The sequence below is a fragment of the Atractosteus spatula genome, chromosome 12 (genome assembly GCF_055471065.1).
Source record: "Atractosteus spatula isolate fAtrSpa1 chromosome 12, fAtrSpa1.hap1, whole genome shotgun sequence".
In the NCBI taxonomy this organism is placed as follows: Eukaryota; Metazoa; Chordata; class Actinopteri; order Semionotiformes; family Lepisosteidae; genus Atractosteus; species Atractosteus spatula.
This window is the reverse complement of record NC_142717.1, coordinates 38,155,029-38,178,893: the sequence shown is the minus strand read 5'-3', so window position 1 is coordinate 38,178,893 and position 23,865 is coordinate 38,155,029. Positions and strand designations below refer to the sequence as shown.

Below are 23,865 nucleotides of genomic sequence, written 5' to 3'. Positions count from 1 at the left end.
TAATGGACATGCTGATCATGGTTCTGCTTTAGATGAAGTCTGCTAATAAATAAATCGGTCAATTGGTTGTGCATATGGCTGTTTAAAGAACCAAGAGTTTATGTGTCAAGACAATGGGCTATAATTCTTTGACACAGTTTGGCTTCAAAGTAGTTTTTCGAAATTATGCAACCTTGTAAGGTGTGTGAGACTCTGTAAGATTGTTATTGAAGACTTTTTATTTAGTGACTTTATTTTATAAAGCACTTTTAAAAGTGGCTTCTCAAAGCACTTTACAAAATAAAGCACACAAGGAGAGAAGATAGGAAAAATTAACACAAAGTACAAGACGGTTTCGGAATGCAGTAGAAATGTAAGCCAATTAAACCAATTAAATAAAAGCCCTTCGAAAGATGAAGGTTTTGAGTCTGGGTTTGAAGGAGCTCAGGGAAGGTGACTCTCTGTTATCCTTAGGGATAGAATTCCAGAGCTTTGGGACGCAGCAGGAGAAGGTCCTGTCATTGGTAGTATGTAGATAGGCTTGGGAGACAGACAGGAGACCAGAATTAGACAAACCCAGGAGGTGGGGAGTAGGAAGATAGTAAGTCAGACAGGTAGGGTGGTGTCAAGCCATTGAGAGCCTTATAGGCGAGCATGAGGAAGCTGACACAAAACCGGATAGGAAGCCAGTGCAAAGACTCCAGGACAGGAGTAATTTGATCACCTGTGATCACCTAGTCAGGATTCTGTTGCCTGAATTCTCGATATACTGCGTTTTTTTCAAGGTGCGTTTAGATACCCCTGCAAACCGTTAGAATGATCAATTCGAAGGAAGATGTAAGCGTTGACCAGATTCAGTCAGTGGCAGCATAGGACGTGGTCTGGCGATATTCCAGAGATGGAAGAATGTTGTTTTTACAGTATTTTGCACGTTTGGGTTCAACGTCAAATATCACCCCCAAGCGCTTCACTTTAGATTGAAATTCAGGTACACTGCCAACCACGGAGAGGGTGACTGCACTGGCTTTAAAAACCTGATGAGAAGTCCTGAGAAGCATGACGTCAGTCTTGTCGCTGTTCAAGAGAAGGAACCTTTTGAGACAAGTGATAAGTGAACCTTGTATTACAGCTTGGAAAAAAGAATTTGTCATGCACTATGAACTACAGCTACATAGAAAAAAAACTTAAATTCATTTTGAGAAAGACGTTGTGTGGTGTTCCACAGACACGCACGTTTACTTTGGAGAAACAATATACTGTAGTGGAAAAGAGAAATTCCTGGTCTAGCACTCCTCCCCTTACGTTTCAGGAGGTTTGCCTGTGTACTAAGTGGCCTTCTTTGTGTCCCAGCAAGCGGTTGGTGGTAGTTGTGCCAAACGACAACTCCTTTCACCCCAGACGGGCCTACACCAGCGAGGATGAGGCATGGAAGTCGTACCTCGAAAACCCCCTCACTGCCGCCACCAAGGCCATGATGAGCATCAATGGGGACGAGGACAGTGCGGCGGCTCTGGGCCTGCTGTACGACTACTACAAGGTGGGCGTCAACTCAATGCAAGGCTTGTCCTTGAATGTTGTCATGGCATGCTGCAGCTGAAACCGAGAACAGGGGGCACTTCTTCACCCGAAGGGTGGCCAGGTTTAGTGGAAAAGCTACACAGCCATGTGGTTGAAGCTGATACCCTGGTTTCCTCCATGAAACAGCTGGATGAGATCCTTGTATCAATTCTCTACTAACTACCAAACGGGTCAGATGGGCCTCCTCTCGTTTGCAGCTGTTCTTATGGTGACAAGGTGCACAAACGATGAAACTTATCAGTCCAAGTGGGAGCCACTCTAGATCCCTGATAAGGCACTGAAACAGCAAATGCTTTCTAGGCAGTAAATCTCCTGGTTTGTTGATCAGCAATGTCACTAAGCTTTGAGGTGACTGAGGCATGAATTGAGGAAATTAATTCACAATTAGCCAATAAACTGCCCTTCCTCTTTTCCACTTCCTCTCACAGTCTGCTTGCTCCAAAGCTTCCAGTCATTGCAATTAAAGTTCTTGGGTTCTAATCAACCCACCAGGATGGCAACACACTCTTTCCAAAGGAAACGAAGCTGAGTTGCAAAGCAGCTAATGTGCATTTTCCAAAAAGCAGAAAGCAGTGTCACACAGACTGAGTTTACTGGGCTGCAAAGTGAAGATTATTAAAAGTAAAAATATTCTGTAATCAATGTACTATAAACTACATGGACATTTGTGGTTCAGTTTTTGCCTTTCAAGTCAGTGTGTAGATAGAGTGAGAGAGAATCATTAGGGGAGATAGACAGAGGGAGATACACCTCATCAAAATGTTTATTTCTGAGAAAGTAATTCAACTGTGATTTGTTTAGGTTCCTAAAGAAAAGAGATTATTGCCTGTAGCCAAAGTCCCCGTCGTCGAGATCCAAGAAGAGCATGAAAAGAGGTCAGTATTTTACAGTTTTCACAACATAATTAGACCAGCAATCGGAAAATCAAAATGTCTTATTTTTCAAGTGTTTTCTTCTTTTTTAATACCATAAATTGCTTAAAGTTAAAAATAGTTGTATTTAGTTTTGAAATTCAGGTTGTATGGATTTTTAGAAATTGTCTGTGAAATGTCATTTGTGAACCATGTTAGGAAATGAACTACAGCTTCCCTTTGCTGAAAGTGCATTGAATAACAGGGAAGAAAAACAGCCACAGAGAAGTTTATGGTTCTATGTTTCCTGCCTGAATGAGTCAACAGAAAAATGTTTAACTGCTGGTTAATGGAATAGATCTTGTTATAATTGGAAAACGTTTTCTTGAGAATTATTTGAGAACTTCAGTTATTTAAAGAAGAACTAAAAAACAAAACAAAAGGAAAAAAAGTTATCATGTTTATAAAGAAGGTTTCTTCCTCTATTTCAAAAGGAAAGCTCCTTTGCATATGGTATTTCAGATAGATGTGGAAGTATTTACTGGAGCAAATGCTTTCTTTATTCTATAGATGTGAAAAACATCAATTCATCTTCTGAATTTCAAAGCACTTTTAAGTCCCTGGTGTTATTTTAATCATAACGATTCCTTCATTTCTTTATTACATGGATGCATAACATTCACTGAAATGCGCTGCTCTCTTTGAGCTATGGATGTGGAGTAGCTGTACCTGCTTTGAAAGGGACTTATCTTTGTCCTTCGTCTGTCTGGCAATACTTGAAAAAAATGTGCTCCACATTTTTGTACTTCTTTCAAGAACTGTCAGGGTAGAATTGTTAGTTTTTAGTGTTTTTAGCCTGCTACAGCGTGATTAAAAGGGATCCTCCTATTTATGAGTTCCTCAGAGCGGTAACAATCAAGGGTATCACCCTGAACACGATTTCTATCCTGTCAGAGTGTTATCTGCAGCCTCTGAAGGCGCCATTCTTCAAACGCCCTCCTTCTCGCTTGTAACCGTCCTCATGTTGAAGCTGTTCAGGTGAACACTGCTGGCTGCCCGAAGCCTGAAATGTCATGTGCTTAGGCCTAGCAGACAGGCAGACCAGTAACCAGCCTGTTGGTAATGGCCGTGTGTGACAGGAGCTGTATGGGCGGGGCTGATGGGCAGGGGGACAGCGACGGCGTGGACAACCGCGTGCAGGTGCTGAAGTCGGTGCCGGTGAACCTGTCCCTGAACGCGGACCACCTGGACTCCCCCTCCAAGAGGGACCCGTACGGCGCGGCGCCCCCCCCGGAGGGCGGCGCGGCCGGCGGGGGCGTGCCGGCGGTCACGGTGGTGAAGGCCGAGGTCTACGCCCCCGTCTTCATGGGCCCCGGAGTGCACTACTCGCGGGCGGAAGGCGAGGAGCTGCCGCGCGTCATCTACGAGCAGAGCCCCTACGACGTGCCCGCGGTCAGCCACTCGGCCTACATGAAGGACGACCAGCGCAGCACGCCCGACAGCACGTACGAGGACTCCTACAAGGACGAGCAAGAGGTGAGGCCGAAGCACGCTGATCTGTGCCAGGCACAGGCCACCCTGCGAGACACAAGGACTAACCAAGCCCGAGCTTTCCCACAATGTCTGCCATGTGCCCTTTCTCCACTAGTTCTGGGACGGGTGATTCAGCTCCAATGTGCAGTTTATTTGCCTCATTCTATTATTTGAAGTTCTTAATAAGCGAATACACTGGGTCTCTGTCAGTTTATGCCATAACAGAAGCCCTTCTTGTAGCAGAGTAGGTAGATAAGAGAATTGTGAAGGGGAAAACTGTGATTAACTTCAGAAATATGATTTATATATCGTAATTTCTATATTTCTGAATCTTGAGCTCATTTGCAATAATTCCGTCACGTGCCAAAATTACAGTACAGTACTCACTACTTTGTGAGGAGGATATGAAGTTGTTTGATTAAAGTCCTCTCATGGCTTGACTTGTTTGGCTCGTTCAGCGATCACTCTGTTAGACTGGTACCATCATCTTTGCTGTGAAGTTGGGAGGCGCTTGATTCTGTAGATGATTTTTTTTCGCATCTACAGAATCAGTATCTTGTGTTCTCGTTGTTTTAACAGAAATATCGCACGTCGTCTTTGGGGGCTGAAGAATTCATCTATGATCCTCCGGGAGTGTAAGTGTAGCCTTCTGGACTTTCCATAAGTTCAGGTGCACCACTTTTTCATTTGGATGTAACAGTCTGACCAATGTGGCTCGCAGTACTGGAGAAGTACTACTGATTCAAACGCACACCGCAGCCAACCCAGTCAACCTCATCGTACCCTGCATAGAACATTCATTCAGAACTAGGCAGGGTCAGTTGTTCAGCACTGATCGTTGATATGACATCAGACGTTCAGGCCAGTCAGGAGACGGAAAAAGTCATTGTTTGATGTTGTGCTTGTTTTTTGTCTGGCATAGAGATACCTTCCAGTACACGTTAGAAGCGACAAAGTCTCTTCGGCAGAGGCAAGGGGAGGGGCCGATGACCTATCTGAACAAAGGACAGTTCTACGCCGTGACGTTGAGTGAGACAGGAGCCAACAAATGCCTTCGACATCCCATCAGTAAAGTCAGGGTACGTCCTCTCTCGAATCGGGGGACACAGAGGTGTTTCAAGTACTGCATGGCATCATGGGGAACGCGCAGGTGTGGTACTAGAATGCAGGAAAGCGGTTCTTTGAGGTGAATCAGCTGTCAGTGTGATTGAAGCTGTGCCTGGTCAATATGGTGAAGGTGAAACCACATCGCAGCTGTTGCGGTGTTGGTGGACCAGTAGGTGGCACTCTTCTCCCTGGACTTAAATGTCCCAACCAGTGCCTCTATCTGTCAATGGGGAACACATTGCTGTTGGTGCAGAATGTCTTCCAGATGAGGCATTTAACCAAAGTCCTCCTGCTTAACTGTTTCCTGAAGATCCTATGGCGCTGTTTGCAAGAATACAGGTGTTTATCCCAGTGTTCTGGCTGCATTCCTCTTTGTGTTTGTTCAGTCTGTCTGTTCTACCTAAACCTTCCCTTTAACTCAACCAGCGAAGTCATTTCTCACTTCTCCTTCTGTCATGCTGTGTAGTGGAACTGCTGTACAAAGGGGATCCCCTCATATTTCTTTGGGGAGAAACCTGTAAAAAAAGCAACCAATTGCCCATCAGTTTTAATAATAGCTGTACAGAACAAAACAAGTCCTCAGGCACCTGCCAACCAACAAATAAACCACGACAGGAACATTTTGGAAGCACTTTCTCATCATATCTGTAATTATTTCACCTACCCTGAGGGGCTTTTTATTGTTCTCTTTTTGTCACTGGTAAAACAAGAGCCATCGACTGAAAGCTGAAATGGGAATGGGAACGCTATGAGCTCCATGTTCTCTTACTCCCACAGAGCGTCATCATGGTGGTGTTCAGTGAAGACAAGAACCGGGACGAGCAGCTGAAGTACTGGAAGTACTGGCATTCGCGCCAGCATACAGCCAAGCAGAGAGTCCTTGATATCGGTAGGTCACAGGCTTTTCTTGCTACCTCTGGACACTGAAGGCCCTGCTGTGCTTTTCACAGGAGGCTGTCAGACAGGGTGATCACTGGCTGTATTTGCAGTTGCAGGACTCCCTGTGTGAGGGGTAACATTGGGTAGCCATACACTTCTAGAAGCTGGCAGGCACAGCTTTGTGCTCTCGGGACAGAGATCTTTGCTGTAGATTGTGCCTTCTGAGTAGAGTGACAGCCCTTTTCCTCACAGAGCTCTCGTCTGATTAATATCTCTAGGCTAGATGTGAGGTATTTGAGATTGTCCAAGTGGCTTTATTAAAATAACATGTGGCCTATACTGCATTCATTACAATTAAAATAATCCTATTTTTTTAGTTGTTCACAGAGGAGATCTGTTTGGCTTTTAATACCTTTCTCCTACCTTGCTGTGCCAATGTGCTGTGTGATTCTTTAAGCGATACTGCGTTGTACATTATGTGTTCAGTCAGTGCACGGTTCAGCCTGAGGAACCCCTTTCATTGAGAGAACATGAGGTTTTCAGGTCATTGTTACACAGATGGTGAAAAAATAAAACAAATTATGTTTTCAATAATTGCGCCTTTTCACTATTGCAGAGTGTATGTCATTATAGATATTATGCAATATTAAGAGACCTGATAATGAGTTTTGTATGATGGATGTAAATATCATATATTCTTTGAAGTATGAGACATTTGCCAGTCAGACAGGAATCATGCCCGGAGTGACCAGTTTGAGGAACGGACCACAGACAGTTCCACAATTGCTTATTTGTGAGATTTAAGGTTTTGTGTGTGTGAGGCCTGACTGAAATCTGAAACAAGCTACAGCATAAACAGCCCGTGAAGCAGAGGTGGTGTAAGAGATTCTGAATGGCAAAAATGTGTGACTTGTACAGACAAAATTAGGAATGTGCCCCCCCACTCCTCCCTTGAAGAATTCAGTGATGCATTTCTCCCTGACAGATGGGCATCTGGGAAATGAATTCAGGAATTCAGTATGTGAGGAGTCATGTTGTGAGAGTCTCAGGGAATGGGCAGCTCAGTACAGTTTTAAAAACTGTCCCGCTGGCGGCTTCAGAAGCCCTAGTGACAGACCACATTGGTGTCTGAAGAGATTATAAATATGTATGAATTAGCTAAACTCAGTCAGTACTCAGAAATGAAAGGGATCTTAACATGTACCCTTCAAGAGGTCTGCAGAGGTCTCCTCTGATTCAGTTGTAGTGCAACATGTTCTTTTGAATTTCGACAATAAAAGATGTAAGACTAAACACCTGGGTGTGACAATGTGTAGCATCACATTTGTTTGCATAACAGGTACAATGTGCATCAGTCAACAAATATCTGGCTGAAAATGTGATCGTTCCCTAAACTTGATGTAATATGAAAGCACATTTCTCATACAAAAACACAGCATGTGAACATCCTTTTTGCAAGGAAAAGGTCCCAATCGATTTAATAATGCTGTGTTGAGATATCGGGTTAAAAAGGTGTGTTTTTGAAGAAAGCTCCCGATACTCATCTTTCATATATAGGCAGTACTCAGCATTTTTACATTGCATGGAATGGGCTAAACAACAACATGTTTACTGGTGTTACTCCATGCCCAGTACTTACTGGAATAAGCCCTGTTGTTCAGAGGTGCTGAAGGTCTCTCAGTTGTCTGAGGCAGTTTTTTTTCCAAAGCTTGTCAGTTATGAATTATGAAATGTCCTTTTGCTCATGAAACAGATTGCAAAAAGACATTTTTTTCACTCCCGGTGTTGTAATGTGTCCCTATTATACGTGTGGGATAATCACAGCAGGATGTCTTTGCCAGATAACCTAAACCCAGGATAACTGTTTGTCCTCTTCAAGCAGAGCCAAGGCAAACAAAACGCAACTGCTGCTCACAGTGCTCTTCTTCATTTTAAAACTGTTTTGTAAGTCACTCTCGATAAAGAGTTTTGATAAGATGATGGTATTATTCTTCTTATTAAGAAATGACAACAATAATAATCATAATTGCCCGTGTTTTTATTGTACCCAATATTTTGCTCTCATTAAAAAGAAGAGGCTTGAATTCCGGCTTGAAGGTTTGAAAGCCGAGTGTCTGATATCATGCGCACACTCTTGCTGGCCAGCATGATCCCCTGCAAATTGTTTGTTCTAGACAGACACCGTACAGCTCCTCTGAACAGTGAGAGCTCTGGGAGGTGCAGCGAGCTGGCTCTGACAGCGGTGCCACGTCAGTCCCCGCCCGGCTGGGCAGACTCACCGACTCTGAGCCTGAATAATCCCTTCTTCTCTCCCCCCTTCCTTTCTGCGTGCTTCATTGACAGCCTGACCCCTCCCGTCGCAGAGCGATAGGGGGGTGAAGGCTCCTGCAGGCCTGACAGAGGCAGGGTGGTGCTCTGTACATCTCTGTGCCATGACAGTGCTACCTCCGCACGGTGATCGATTTCGGTTTTAATTGATCCAGTCAGGAGTAGTTGGATTGAGCCCAATCGGGCAGAGGACTGGCAGAATCTGGAAATGTGAGGGCCGACTGGGTAGTACTGTCTTCACTCAAGTGTGACGAGGGCAATCTGGGGGGACTGAGGATTGAAGATGAAAACTTAAGCAGGACAGTATTGAATTTCACATTACAGTGCGGAGCAAAAACAGTTTATATGTGGCTGGGGGTGAGCAATTAAACTTGACAACAGCTCAGCAAATAAATAGCACAGGCAGGCAATAGGATATCCTACAGTACCATAAAGCCACCAGGATTGTTCTGTAACAAAGGGACATGTGGCAGACTTATACTCCGCAAGGCTACTGAACATCACAAGAACTGTCTCTCTTATGACTATCAAATTCATAAAGGTAGAATCAGGAAAATGACAAAATCGTTTATTGGAGCAAGTGTCGTGCCACTTTCATGGGACGGGTCCGACAGGGGTGAATTCATTTTGATGATATTAGTTTTGACGTATTCAGCTCTGACCTACTGGGAAAGTCACAGGCTCGTACTGTAAAGTCACTGCTGGAACCAGTGCAAGCTGGATGATGGTGACACATGCTTCACTCCGGGATTCAGCTGCTGTCCCATTCCTTCTATCAAGCCCAGAAAAGCATGCAATGTTTCACTGGATGGCACGTCACCCCAGATTTTCAGAGGGGCACAGGCCTGAGAAACAGGGTGGCCATGGCAAGTCTGTCACGTACTGTACATGTGTTGCAAGTGAGGTACCAGGACATGTTTGCACATCTTGCCAGGTTATAAAATGCCAACTGTGAACATGACAGCCAGGGAGCAACAGTGCACTGGCTCAGTCCAGCCGTCAGCCTACAGGAAAGTGTTGCTCTCCTGATAGGTGGGGCATGCTGGTTCTTTTCGTGTGTTTTTCATTTCTGATTTACACCAGGCTTGTCATTTGGCAGACTAAATCACCTCATTACCTGAGCCCAATCAGCTCATGCAAAAGTCACACTCACCCATGTACTGTATATGATGGTCGCTCATGAATGATCAATGAAAACTGACACTAAAAGCCTTTAAATAAAACCATTATTACATATACTTTATTATTCTTAAGATATGTATGCATAAATAGAGTGATCAGCTTCTATTAGTGTTCAGTGTACATATCCCTCATACCATGTGACTGCAATGTGACACCCTTGTTGTCTTGGGAAAATTTGAATAACAGTTAAGCCCGGATTCCTCTTAAAGCCTTTAGGCCATGTCATAGAATCGGAGATTTGAATAAAACCTTAAAATGGAAGTTGAAGCAGGTCTCAAAACAGGCCTCAGCTTGCTGGGTCACAAGGAGGTGGTTGAAAACTAGAGCCAATCTGCTGACTGAGTAATATAAGGAAAGCATTCGAAAGAAAAGAGAAGATGTATCAATGCTGAGTTTTTGAAGTAAGAATTATACCATTTCTATTGGTGGTCATTGTGAAAAAGCAAAGGCTCAAAAGCCTAATTGGTGTTATCAGTGGAATAAATCAGTAGAATACTGTGGCAGCCATGGCCACAGTAGCTGTTGGCTTGCTTGTTCAGACATGTGCATGCAGATCGCACCTAGAATTAGAGACGTTGCTGGACAAATTCCTGGAGAAGTCCTCAAATGGCACAAACACCTGGCGACTTAAAGAGGACAGTAGGGCTCCAGAGCATGGTGAATCTCAAAAGGCATCAATCAGGAAGGAATTCGCAGTCACTAACCTCTGAAATCTTCTTAAGAAGCACTCGAGCTGGGCAGAGACTGTGGAAAGTGAGGCCCTCCTACAAAAAAGCAATCACATCCGCTTTGCAGTCAGTGTGCTAAAGTAAGCTAACTTTATCAAGACCTGATAGAAGGCAATGTGTTGACTCAGTAATTGAATGACCTAATTGTTTCTTCTAGTAGTTGTTGCTTGTTTGCTAAGCAAGATAAGGTTTATCGGGTGATAAAGTGTGCCCATTGGTTGTGGCCGCTACAAAAATAAATCTGGACTTCCTTTTTTCACCGAGTTTTGTGTCATTTAGAGACGTTGAAGGGTTTGTCCGAGACAAAGACAGAGTGGACTTTTATGCTTTTGAATATTGTGTAAGATACAATGACAGTAGCTTTTTTTTTTGCGGAAGCTTGTGCCAAAATATCTTGAATATTTTTTCACCTGGTTTTGAGGATGAAAGTTGTTTGGTCATTTACATCAAATGATCCTTGAAAACTGCATTTGATGTAAATCAAGGTTAAGGCAAATTACATTGTCTCAGATAGACTGTTACATATTGGTTGCATTTGCATTAATCTCATTCAAAATAACATGCTGGGTTTGGCTGTGCTATATCAAACAATGTGATTATTTATCCTGTCATGCTAAGCAATGTCCAACAGGATAAGCAAACATCAAGCAGCGCTGATATTCCCTATAAAGTTGTGCCTCTACTCCATAACCCCCAAAGTAGTTCCTTGGAAGATATGAATACCCCTTTTTCACCATATAAATGGTAAAAGAAGGGTGTGTTAACACTTTTGTGCCTTAATAAGAGTGTAAGAGATGTCTGTGGCTGTCAGCTTTGACCCCATATATGCAAAAGACAGAATTAGAAGACATTATATCTGGTGAAACAGTAGGTACTAGTTAATATCCATTCCCATAATTCACAATGACTGTATGCTCTTAAAATAACTGATGTTCTTGTAAGAGAGGTGGGAAATCTCCGTGATACTGTACAAACTATAGACCTTGGCCAAGCAGCTGAATAGAATGAACCTGTGTGTCAGTATTTATTATAATCCCCAATGCAATATGAGTTTAGCCTTCAGCAAAAGTAGTACAAATAAATAGGCATAGACAGCACTATATACTGTATTTATTTGTGGTGCATTGAAAGTGATCACTGCAAATCATGCTTTTTACATCATATGCTGGCTCTCTCTCAAACTTCCACATTTGCTGGAAGAGGGAGTGGGTAATTTTCAAATAGAAGAAAGTTCTTTTTCTTTCATCTCAGACATGAAAGAGCTGACTGTCACCCTGTGGCAAGATGAAAGAGTAGAATACTTTAAGAAAGGGAGTTCTTAGTCTTTTCAGTAGCGTGATGTTTTCAGCAGGCAGCACAGGACTGGACTGTCAGGACACTGTCTCCTTACTGCACTTGGACATTAACAGGGCCTGCTGTTCTGACAGATGCCCAGATAGCTGTTTTTGAGATGCATATTTTGCAGGAATTTACATGAACAAATAGCCTCTTTGGGTATTTTCTTCCCTTTTTGGGTATTACTGTTTACGGTCCACACACATTTTCAGTGTAGTTCAACCATGAGGACTTCGAATCTGTAGCCGGAGTTCTGAGCAGTCTTGTTGTCCCTGCCCTCCTTTGTTTGAGGATCAAAGAGAACCTGCATAGGGAAACAAAAAAGAAAAACAGCATAATCAAAGACTCCATTTTCCATCTTCCGTTTACAGCTGACTACAAGGAGAGCTTTAACACAATTGGGAACATCGAAGAAATTGCTTACAACGCTGTCTCTTTCACCTGGGATGTGAATGAAGAGGCAAAGGTAGGCATGCCGATATCAACCCTCTGCTTCTGTAACTTAACATCACAGCAGGACAAGATGGATCGCCTTTTTTGCGCATAGCATTTCTACATTTCTCTGTTTCACAGAGGAAGGAGTTTACGATCCAGCTACATTTGACTGAGGCTGTGTGAACTGTATGAATTGCGTACTTCGCATTGAAGAACTGCCTTTCCTCTTAAAAGCAATTTACTATCTTTTCGACACAGATGCACTTAAAAATGGTAGAATACACGTTGTTTCAACTCACAGTGTGTATTTTACACTCACTCAACATTGTTCAACCCAGGATCTCCACACAATAACATTTTTGTGTTATGAGGCAAGCAGTTTTCTTTTTAATGTCAAGTTTTGCTTTAAAGCTATACGTTGTATATAGAACATACTGCCCATCTCAATTCAATTCAATTCAATTCAAGGTGCTTTATTAGCATGACCGATGGGTACAATCAGTGTTGCCAAAGCAAATGAAAGTAATGATATTTACATGAAACAAAACAAAAATAGAAGTAAAATAAAATCTACAGACATATTACAGACATTTACAGCAAAGACATATTATAAAATATTGACATATTCTGAAGGCGGCTGGAGCATTATTGGGAGACAGACTCACTGTTCCTCAGGCTGTGACAGGAGATCACATACTGGGCTGCCAGTTCAACTGAGTTCCCTCCTCCCTCTCCCAGTGGGATTCTCTTTCTCGAGTTTATAATGTTGTAGGAAGTGGCAGTTTCGGTTTTTCTTCCAGTGCACAGCGCTCTGTTTTCATAGAAAGTGACTGATTTGCAAAACGGAATCCGCGCAGCTCTGGAGTTAAGCCCTTGTGATATTGTGGATTAGTTTGCGCTAATAGTCCTCGGAGAATGACTAAGCAACCCTGCAAGCTGGAAAAGCGAGCTCAACTTCACAGCTCGCGTAACGTCCTACCCCTGCTGGTGCACAGCGTGTGAAGCACACAATGATACGGGTCGGGCAGGCACGGTGCTACAGGTTAGAAATGCAGCAGGTAGCATTTTTTTCCGAGTGCTTCCCAAGCGGTGCTCTCGCCGTGAAACACCGCGCTGCCTGCCACTCGCGCAAATTCTTCCCATTCAGTTTTGTTCGTATCGGTCTGGTATGAAAGAAGCTCAGATTTCAGCCCTGGATGGAGGGCACGAGTAGAGGGACACAGCCAACATCGCAGCTTAACAGAAGCGCCTGCAGTGTGGGGGGTCGCATCACTGGCGCAGCGCAGCTCACACGGGTAGGGCTGCACTTAAGTCCCCGATGAGCTGGCTTCTATTTGGCTCCAGTGTTTAATGATGGCTCTGTAAACACACTCTGGAGAGAAATTCAATTCTGTCTCTCTGAATAAATATTTGTGCACTGGATTTGCCAGCTCTTAAAGGCTGCCACTTTGAATAACAAAACCTTACAAGTTTCGGAGCCAATCAAGTTTCGCACTTGCCTCGGGATAAGGTGCAGACAAGAAGAATCCCTCTGTAATACTTCTGCGGTTGTGTGGTGTCCGGGGATATCCTGCCGGCTATAGTAGAGCCTTTATTCCCATGTAGTCTGAGTTACAATGAATGTGTTCCAGCTGGAATTCATTTTAACCTGTGTTCCGCCATTTTTCTCTCGCGTAGTGTGCATGGCTGTCCCACAGGACACTTCCACCTTCATACAGGTTGTGAAGCAATTTCTTCTCCACCCGCAAGGTGTGCTGTGGGCCTGCTGGCACAGAATGGCTGCCGCATGCACCTCAGTGTTGGATGAGGGAGATCCTCCTCCTGTTTGCGGTGCGCTGTGGATTCCTATGGGATGAAAAGCGCAGTATGAATGCAAGAATTTGTTATTAGGCATTAGTCTGTCTACTGAAATGGGGTGATCTTAAGCACAGCTGTTTTTCTCAGTTTGAAGTTTGAAGTTAATTATAGTATTTCACCCTCCACATTTTCTCCTCGCCCATCTCGATTTAGGGCATTTACAAGTTTTGTAAATGTTGCAGCAGCATGTTTCAGAAAGGGTCATCAGGCTGTGCTGCTCTTGTTTTAATCAACTGCAGATATCCTGTTGACTCGGGCTCTCTGTGGTGTCATTATGAGTCGCTTAGTGATCAGGGCCATTTCTTGTGCTGTGCATGACTGGGTCTTTCCAGTCTCCAGTGTTAAGAATGTGTTTTAAAGGAACCAGGTCAAATCTTCCAAAATAACAAGAAGAAAAACAGGATCTTTCTTTAAGAGAGCAGCTTTGCCCCCAGAATTTGATACGATTTTCCCTCCTCAAAGAAATGCATATATCATATTTTATCCCCTAACTTATTTAATTGACTTGCACCTCTGCACAGCTAATGCGTGATGTGCACTGAGCTTGCAAATTGCACGCCTGATGTTCATATGTTTATGCACTCCATGTAGTGGTTTATATCGGGGTAGGATTGTTTGCTTTTAGAATTACACGGATTGGTTTGCGTCTGCATGATTTAATAGGGATCCTCCTTACATCCTTCCATTAAACTTGAGGCGGTTACAAACCTTGCAGTGAGAAATTATTTATTAAGCACTGGTGAGTTCCATGGAATGATAACCATCAACAGTACTGCCTCTAACACAAATTCTGTCCTCCCATAATGTTATCTGCAGCCCTTGAGATAAAGACTAAAGGCACAAGAATTAACGGAGATGTTTTTTTCCCTTAAATGCTATAGATCTGTGGAGCAGAAATAATGGTGAGGGTGTAGGTTTGGGTGCTTTTCCATTAGGGATGACTGCTTTAGTCCTCTGTCTGGCATGTTTCAGGTCCCGAATGGAAGGAGGCTGGTAGTAACTTTTAAGACTGATTCATTTATGATTGGTTCTTGAAGGTTGAGTGATATTATTATCTGCATCTCCCTGTTCTTTCATCACTTAATACAGGTGCTCCAACATTTTGTTTGTACGTCTCCGCTAGCTGCTTCTGTGTGACTCGCATGTCTTAGTAGCCTGACTGTTCTCACACAGCTTCTTGCACAGCAGTACTGCTGGACAACATAGTGGTCTCACACTACTCTCTGTCACCTTTTTGTGAAGTACTGTATTCCAGATTCTGTGTCCTGTGATACAGGACCTCATTCACTGCTTTGGAGAATATTTTCAGAAGAATACCAAACTGCTACCAAACTAAAGAGAATGCTTGTGAACACAGAATAGGATATGAAAGGTGTAAAACATTTTAAAACAGAAATAAAAGGCTTGGTTAACTCATCCTTTAAAGCTTTATTTTTCAGTCTGGTCTTTGGATAGTATACCGTTCACGACTGAGTTAGAAATACAGAAGTACTCCAAAACAAGCTGTCTGATATTGTCTTCGTGCTTCTCCACCTCCTAGTTTGCAAGCTGTCATCTTATAGGCTGGAATGAGCAGCCCTTAACAAGCCTCCCCCTGCTTTTCATTGCACTACTTTGTTACAACATGCTTTTGTAATCTTTAATATTCACAGGTTAACGATCAACTACATCGTTGCAAAAAAAAAACACACTGGAATGTTCCTTCGTTAAGATGCCCCGCTTCCACGAAAAAAAACGTACAAGCTAAAAAAAATCATACCAGGTTTTCAAGGAACTAAAATTCGTTTCGAGGGTACGATTTGGGTTGTGTTGTGTTGGGGTTACCTCAGAATGTTGTCTGAGAGCTGTGGTTACCTAGCAACCTCAGCCTCAGATGGATGAGATGAATGCTTGATCTGGGCAGCAGTGCTCCTGTCCCTCTTTCTCTTGGCAAATATCTGGCAGCCCACAGCAGTGTATTAAAGGTAGACACAGTCATGAGCACGCCAAAGGGAAAACAATGCGCTAACTTATGCTTTTCTTCAGTTAGCCTGTTATTTATTTCTAGATTTCAACAGGTATGTCGATACAGATGCACTTGTACAGGAAGGAGCTGATACAAGCCATTAAAGGCTTGGCACGCCCTGTGCTTCTGAAGGTGGAATCTGCGATCCTTTAAACAAAAGCAAACACCCCTGTTGTTCTGTGTTGTTCCATGTGCCTTACATGCCGTAATGACTGAAGAACGTAATGCGAGCTTTGGGTCATAAAATAATCCAGGCTGACTGGCAAGTTCAAACTTGAAGCAGGCGCTTTCTGATTCGGTGGGAAAATATTTCTCACAGGCAAGGTAGGGAGGAACCATTTCTATCGGCTTGGCGTTTAACCTCTTACTTGCCTCTCGGGTTTGAAATCTTGTTTGTTGTCAGGAAAGCAACCAAGCTCATGATTAAAGAGCAGGGTCTCGCATCCGGATTGTTTCATGTGAGAGGGCTGAAACAAGGGAAGATTTTTGTCGGCTTTGACCATTTTTCAGGCCGTGCCAAGGTGAAGCCACACAGGCCTCACTCACCTTTGATATTTCATTCTTATATCCCTGACTCATCTTCTTCTTCCTGTGGTGAAGGGCACTGAGTACTTTCATACAGTCTGCACATTCAGAGGAGATGAAGTGGCTTATTGCTGTGTGTCGCAGTGTGCTGGTTTTGGTTTGGTATCCATGGTTACACGAAGACATTGGGGAAAGTCAGAAATGACAGCTTCTCCTATGTTTGCCAGGTGGCAGTGAAAGAGCAAATTTGCTCGTTCTGTTTTTGGTAGGAGAATGGAAGGCGACTAGGTGTGTTTGTACGTGTGTGAGAGTACAAATTTTGTTCTTCTTTTTTGCCTCACCAGTCAGATTAAAGTGCGTCTCTTCCGCTGTTTTGAAAAGTCACAGTTCTTCTGTTTTTGTGTTCTCCCGGCCTTTTTAGCCCCCAGAGGAAAGCTTCCATTATCATCTGTTACGTCTGTTTCAGCATGCCATTGTCCTAGCAGATGTGTTAGCTTTGCTTGGGTGTGTTCCTGAATGAAATAGCCCTTTTGTGAGGCCAGCTAATGACAAAAACCTGCATTGACTCCATTTCTTGTTCTTAAAACTCCTAACCTAAGTTTAAAAAGGATTAAATAAAACAGCCTAGTGAAATAATGTGAACAATGAACAGATGCCTGTTTTTATTTCTCTTATGTGTATTCACTCCTACTGTAGCTTTCAATATATTAATAAATGTATATCCAGTCCAGTCCTCAGTGGATGTAGGGTATCACGAGTGGCATGCTTGTGCAGATCTGCACAGCGGACAGTAGGCTGGTGATGAGATACCTCGATTCTGCTGCCGAGTGGCAGACTGGCAGGTTTTACTGAAGAAACATGCTCTGGTATTGTGCATGCAGTGAGATCACTTTTTTCAAAACTGTAAGCTAAGTGTCTATAAATATAGTTAGGTTCTAAGGACATAACAATGGTTAGAAGTGAGAAGAATGACATGCAGCCCTTCTCGTCTGTTTGGGGAACTGGTGACCTGCATGGGGTCATTTGAGTTTAACATATAGTTAACATTAGGGGAGAGATTTTGTTTATTACCATGCCTTCCTTTATTGTCCCACATGGGACATGTGCTTTGCAGGCAGGTAAATGACAGACTCAGATTCACAGTGCAAGGTGTGGTCATGACAGTCATTGATTAGATTAGCCTTGCGCGCTGTTTGTTTGGTAGATGTTACCAGCTGTAGCTGATGTGCACCAGTAATTTGGCTGCCCGCTTTCCCAATCCTATGCAGTCGGTTTTTATTGCGTGAATTTGGGTTTCCAAACCGGGCGACCGCGGTGAATGTTAGATTAGATCCTGAATCTGATGGCTAGTCTTTACACTTTTGGAATCTCTTTCCTGAAGCTAATGGAGCAGATATCCCCTGTACTGCTCAGGAACAGGCAAGATTGTAGCTATACAGGAAACGGAGGCATTTCCAGCAGTGAGGTTTTCCTTCACTCTCGCGGGGCAGTACAGTCCTCCGGGGTACAGCGGGGCTGTACAGGGGTACAGAGGTTTCTGCTTAGCTCCGCAGCCGAGCTGCCCAGGCGTGGATCCGGTCAAGGGAAGTGTTCGAACAGAAGCCCAGCCCGCAGTCCTTTCTGAAATGAGCCCCTCCACCACAGCAGCCGGTGTCTCGTCCCTTTCACCCCCGGGGGGCGGGGGGAGGAGGAGGTGGGGGCAGGGGCTCTGAAACTTGATGACGGGGGCTGTCCGACGGAGCAGGGCCGCCGCTAAGGTGCTGGGTGTCTGGTGACCTGCACGGCTTGTGTAACGTGAGCCCTAGGGTGCCTCCGGGACGGATTTTAATCAAGCATCTGTCCCGGGCTGGTTTTTCGCTTGGGGCCTGAGCCTGTGGATGTGAAAAGTGGGAGATTACTGACTGAGTCAGAAAATAGCAGGCTGTTTGCGGAGCCTGTTTTTATATAGCGAGGCCACATGATCACAGGTCTCTTTGTCTGTTGTGATGACGTGGGTGCTGGCACTGTGGTTTTCTCCGCTGGAGTCCATTAAATTCCCCCCCCCCTCCTCCTCCTCCTCCTCAGTGCTGCACTTCAAAGCATAGCATTGTAAATAGAGGTTCGGCAGGCATTAGCTTGTTAACTGATGGAAACGCACTCCTGGAGCTCCCTGTTTTATATACAACAGTAAACAAATCCCGGGGAGTCGTCTGGAACTATCCCATTTGGGATCAGGCAGGTGATGCACTTCAATAATCCGGGATATTTGCTAAATTACCAAACGACCTTGTACAACCCTCCCTCCACTCCTGCTTTGAAACTTTCGGAAATGTCCCCAACAGCCGGTCAATAGATAATATGACACACTTTTATCGAAAGTGATTTATAATCACATTCGGTAAGGATGCAAACTGCACATAACAGTAGATTAATAACAATAAAAGACAGAAAAACAGTAAGCACAGGCTTAATTAAGTGCCAGGACAGGGGTCGTAAAACATACACGCATCGATGAGCGCAGATAGTTTCCTCATTTTACACAAGTCCGTTCAGTCAAGACCCGGAACAAAATCACCAAGAGCAAGTAGCGAGCTGACCGATGTCTCCATGTGGGCCCCCCCCCAGATCTTCATCACGGTGAACTGCCTGAGCACGGACTTCTCCTCCCAGAAGGGAGTGAAGGGCCTGCCACTGATGATCCAGATCGACACCTACAGCTACAACAACCGCAGCAACAAGCCCATCCACCGCGCCTTCTCCCAGATCAAGGTCTTCTGCGACAAGGTGAGGCCCGCGTGGAGACTGCGGGGGCAGTGTCTGATGCGACCCGCCACTTTCCTGGGACTGGCAGCTGGCATACAGACCTGCAGGGCACGTCCGTGGAGTGTCCAGAAAAGTGCAAGAAATTCTTAGTATCTATAATATTAAGGAACAGTAAGGAATTAAAATGGAAGTGTATGGACTTAATATATAAGTGTAGTAATAATAATAATAATAATAATAATAATAATGATCATGATTATGATAATAATCATCATCATCATCATCATCATCTATGGCAAGTAGACCTCTGGTTATTTCAGTGATTTCAGGAACTTTCTGATTTCCAGTTAATGAGACTGTTAACTGGTAATCAGTCAATTCCTGGGTCGTGTTCTCTGCTGCAAAATAAGGTCTTGCTGCTAGGATACACTGTATGTAAGGTTTATCTGTTGTAGGAGTTCTCAGGGTGTTTTCTTTTGTTTTGTTTCTGAGTCATTCCTGCTGTGATCACTGTGGAAATGGCTTCGGATTCTGAAACAAAACGAGTTGGGGCCGTCTTTGTCTTTTGGGGCTTCGCACAAGCGAGCTGAGTTAATTTTGGGTGCGCACATCTCTTTTTTTGTGGGTTGTACCACAGACCACAGTAATGAAAAAACAGGCTTGTGAAATAGCACAGTGCAAATCTTTTCCATGTTTTGTTTGGAAAACGTTGGTGTAGCTCCAAGCACATTAAGTTATTAAGAGAAGAATAAGTTGCTCTCTGGTTGTCTTATCAGAACCATTATCATAAAACAACTTAAAAAGAAGATTTAAAAACAGAAATTCTTCTAGACTGGCTTCCCAGGCTTTGTAGCAGTCAGTACAGGCCATTGAAATGCCTTTGAATACCATGTGTTTAATGTCTTTATTAGCTCAGTACCTTTCATGGGAGTATTGAAATGGCACCTGAATTCTCACTGCTGAATTATCACAGCATGCTTGGCAATATTGTAGGTTTCCCTTCATTTTCTGTGAGCAGTGTTTGAGTAAGGTGGTGAAATGGTGTTGTGTATTGTTTTGTGCCTTTACCAGGAGACTATTATAAGATCAGATCACTTTATTGGCCATGTACAATTTCTTGCATTAGGAATTTCTTTTTTCGCAGACCCCAGCTCGCTCTCCATGAGACACACAGACAGGGAGAGAAGCTTGGGGTCAAAGCGCAGGGTCAGCCATTGTACAGCGCCCTCGGGGTTAAGGGCCTTGCTCAGGGGCCCAACAGAGTAGGATTCCTCTAACAGCCACAGGATTTGAACCAGCAACCTTCCAGCCACAGGTGCGGATCCTGAGCCACAGAGCCACCGCTCTGCCCCTTAATCGGGAGATTATATATGTGCCAAAGGTTTTCTCTGGTTAATGGGGATTAGAGTAGCTGAGCATGTTGTGCTCAATTAGAGGGCATTTTTTAACTTGCAGAACCCGGTCACTTATTTAGCGGTTTGGCTGGTGCTAAACACTGGAACATGGGAAATTCAGTAGCTCCCTCTAGTGGTTCCTTTAAGACTCGCAAAACACAGTACACACTTCCATGAGCTTATTGAACAGCTCAAGGTTTCCCCCCTGTGCATAGACGACCCTCTTTGAAGACACCTTTGCTTTATTGTATGAAGACGATCGAATATGCTTACTGTATTTTAATTCGTTATATCGGAGAATGATTTTTTGAATGATTTTTAGTGAAAGGAAAGTTTAGATACTGATGACCTGAGCCTGATAGGCAGTTTTTTTTTTAATTTAAAAATATAACTTGAGATTTTTGGCATCTGAATTTTGGAGGAAAAAAAAATTGTAAGCCAATTATTGTGGCAGAAACGGAGCCATTCACGAGCGTGGAAGACTTTCTGTTGTGACAATCCTGCGTACCCTTATCCCAGCGCACTTGTCTGAACGGGGTCTTTGTGCCCTGTGACTGAGCAGATGCTCTCAAGAGTACTTTCTGAAACTGAGCTGTGGGGATTCCCCATTCCCTGATGCAGCTCCTTGCTTGCTTGGCTAGAGAGGTAGGCTGGGACCATCAGTGATCCAGTAGGATGGTCAAAGTGCCCCGCCATCACGCCGACCCCTCTTGAGACAGTTAGCGTCATGCTCCGTGAAATGCCTTCCTCACTCTTCCTCCTTCGTTACCTGAACACCAGGGGGCAGAAAGGAAAATCCGGGATGAAGAAAGAAAACAGAACCGCAAGAAGACAAAGGGACAGGCCGCCGCCCAGTGTAATAACAGTAAGTGTCAGCCTGGACATACTGTATACACCAGGGGTCCCCATCCAGCTAAGGCCTAGGCCACCTGTCTCTAAAGATCTAAAGATCCATTCAGCAAATAATTGGCTCAATTCAGAGGACTGTAATCCTTAAGGGCTGAAGGGTACTCGAATTTGTGGACCCAGCTGATTTCCCGATGACTGAATTCAATAGTACACCTGTGACTTTGATGACAATGAAAGTGGTCCAGGTCTGTAGTAATGGTGACCTGTAACACCTGGTGGACTGGGGATCTGCCAGACCAGGGCTGGATATGGATCTTAGACAGCTGAAGTGTGGCTGTATGGTGAGAGCTAGATTAACACCAGGGGGGCAGAACAGCAGTGCAACCGCAGAGCTGTCGGGCAGCAGGCTTAGGTACCTCCCACTGATCTGCCAGAGCTTCACGAGACCGTCCATCCACGAACGTGACCAAATTGTGTTCATTTAACGAGAATTATGCAGATTCAGAAAAACCTTTCCGACAAGACTCACCTCCCTCTCCCCGCTCTGTGTGCGTTCAGCCAAAGAGGGGCCGCCGGGGGGCGGGCCCGCGCTGAGGAAGGCCGACATCACCTACTTCAAGACCATGACGGACCTGGACTCGCAGCCGGTCCTCTTCATTCCCGACGTCCACTTCGGGAACCTGCAGAGGAGCGGGCAGGTGGGAGCTCGGGCGGGCAGCAGTGCTGGGAGAGGCCGTCAACAGGCTTGTCTTCGATTCCTTCTTCATCGTCTATACCACTACTGCTGCTCCTGAAACTCTTACTCCTCCATCTACTACTTATACTACTGCTGCTACTCCAACTCTTACTCCTCCATCTACTACTTATACTACTGCTGCTACTCCAACTCTTACTCCTCCATCTACTACTTATATTACTGCTGCTACTCCAACTCTTACTCCTCCATCTACTACTTATACTACTGCTGCTACTGCAACTCTTACTCCTCCATCTACTACTTATACTACTGCTGCTACTCCAACTCTTACTCCTCCATCTACTACTTATACTACTGCTGCTACTGCAACTCTTACTCCTCCATCTACTACTTATAGTACTGCTACTACTGCAACTCTTACTCCTCCATCTACTACTTATACTACTGCTGCTACTCCAACTCTTACTCCTCCATCTACTACTTATACTACTGCTGCTACTCCAACTCTTACTCCTCCATCTACTACTTATACTACTGCTGCTACTCCAACTCTTACTCCTCCATCTACTACTTATATTACTGCTGCTACTGCAACTCTTACTCCTCCATCTACTACTTATACTACTGCTGCTACTCCTACTCTTACTCCTCCATCTACTACTTATACTACTGCTGCTACTCCAACTCTTACTCCTCCATCTACTACTTATACTACTGCTGCTACTCCAACTCTTACTCCTCCATCTACTACTTATATTACTGCTGCTACTGCAACTCTTACTCCTCCATCTACTACTTATACTACTGCTGCTACTGCAACTCTTACTCCTCCATCTACTACTTAATACTACTGCTGCTACTGCAACTCTTACTCCTCCATCTACTACTTAATACTACTGCTGCTACTGCAACTCTTACTCCTCCATCTACTATTTATACTACTGCTGCTACTCCAACTCTTACTCCTCCATCTACTACTTATACTACTGCTGCTACTCCATCTACTATTCCCACGACTGATTCTTCTCTCTGGACTGATTCCACTGCGAAACGTTCTTTGCCTCTGTTCTGAAGCCTCCCATTTTACTGAGCCGACAGGGGGCTCTGCATTTTCAGTTAATGGCAAGAAGGAGTGTGTGTCATTCAAATGGGCAAACTCTGGTCCATTTTGTTGGTACCATTGACGTCGTTTAAAAACCCTTGTCAGTGATCGCTGATTAGTGACCCTTATGAAAATATACAGCAGCAGGCAAAGTGCCACCAGACCAGGCTTTAATGAGAATGTATTCTACATGCTGGTAAACATAATACTTTAAAAAAAATGATGGCAATCGAGGAAGAATGTTTAGACTACCCAGTCTTCCTAAGTCGTCAGTGTGTTTTGGGTGTGAAAATTAGATTTTTGTTTTTCATTGCAGGTCTTTGCTTTCAACACAGAAGAAATGGAGAGAGAGGGGTAAGCTGTGATATTGCAATTTCTTTCTTTTTTATTAGAGCACCAAACCCCTAAAAATCACTATATAGTGCTTCAGATGCACTCAGGAGCTCCCTGAATGAGGATTCACTGTAAATCTTCCATTCGTTTTCAATAACAGCTTTCGCCCTGGAAGAGTCATGGTGAGGCAGATACTCACCCAACAGGCACAGCCCACATGGTGCAAAGACATCTTAGCCCATTCTAGGGAACAAACACACACAAATTGGGAGGCAAGTTCACCTTGTGAACTCGCTAGGAGAGCATGTATTTGGACCTTTTCTCTGGAGCACTAGGAGAAAGCACGTTTGGATTGAGGGAGACCATGCAAACTCCACACAGAAGGAGCCCCAATCTACAGTTGAATGCAGGAAACAAGGGCTGTGA

At 44.1% G+C, this 23,865-nt stretch overlaps 1 protein-coding gene and 1 long non-coding RNA gene across 6 annotated transcripts in view; one reads left to right on the top strand and one right to left on the bottom strand.

Annotated features, from left to right (window-relative positions):
- The window catches only part of grhl2b (grainyhead-like transcription factor 2b), a 40,409-nt gene that overhangs the window by 10,943 nt on the left and 5,601 nt on the right, over nucleotides 1-23,865 (top strand). For 3 of the 5 annotated variants that reach the window (XR_016093826.1, XM_088928563.1, XM_088928564.1), the window contains exons 2-12: nucleotides 1,330-1,516; nucleotides 2,359-2,432; nucleotides 3,548-3,944; nucleotides 4,521-4,576; nucleotides 4,864-5,020; nucleotides 5,826-5,937; nucleotides 11,872-11,966; nucleotides 18,927-19,085; nucleotides 21,239-21,323; nucleotides 21,866-22,005; nucleotides 23,423-23,460. Coding sequence is in view for 3 of the 5 variants with exons in the window: in XM_088928563.1 (XP_088784689.1) it covers nucleotides 1,330-1,516; nucleotides 2,359-2,432; nucleotides 3,548-3,944; nucleotides 4,521-4,576; nucleotides 4,864-5,020; nucleotides 5,826-5,937; nucleotides 11,872-11,966; nucleotides 18,927-19,085; nucleotides 21,239-21,323; nucleotides 21,866-22,005; nucleotides 23,423-23,460 (1,500 nt within the window). In the remaining 2 variants the exon portion in view is untranslated. Of the gene's footprint in view, nucleotides 1-1,046; nucleotides 1,517-2,358; nucleotides 2,433-3,547; nucleotides 3,945-4,520; nucleotides 4,577-4,863; nucleotides 5,021-5,825; nucleotides 5,938-11,871; nucleotides 11,967-18,926; nucleotides 19,086-21,238; nucleotides 21,324-21,865; nucleotides 22,006-23,422; nucleotides 23,461-23,865 lie in introns of those variants that run through there. The other 2 variants (XR_016093825.1, XM_088928562.1) reach the window with 1 other exon arrangement.
- Nucleotides 11,673-12,732, bottom strand: LOC148823017 (uncharacterized). The gene is made up of 2 exons (XR_016093827.1): nucleotides 12,601-12,732; nucleotides 11,673-11,804 (listed from the first exon to the last, which is right to left on the bottom strand). It is a non-coding gene; the product is annotated as an uncharacterized LOC148823017 (long non-coding RNA).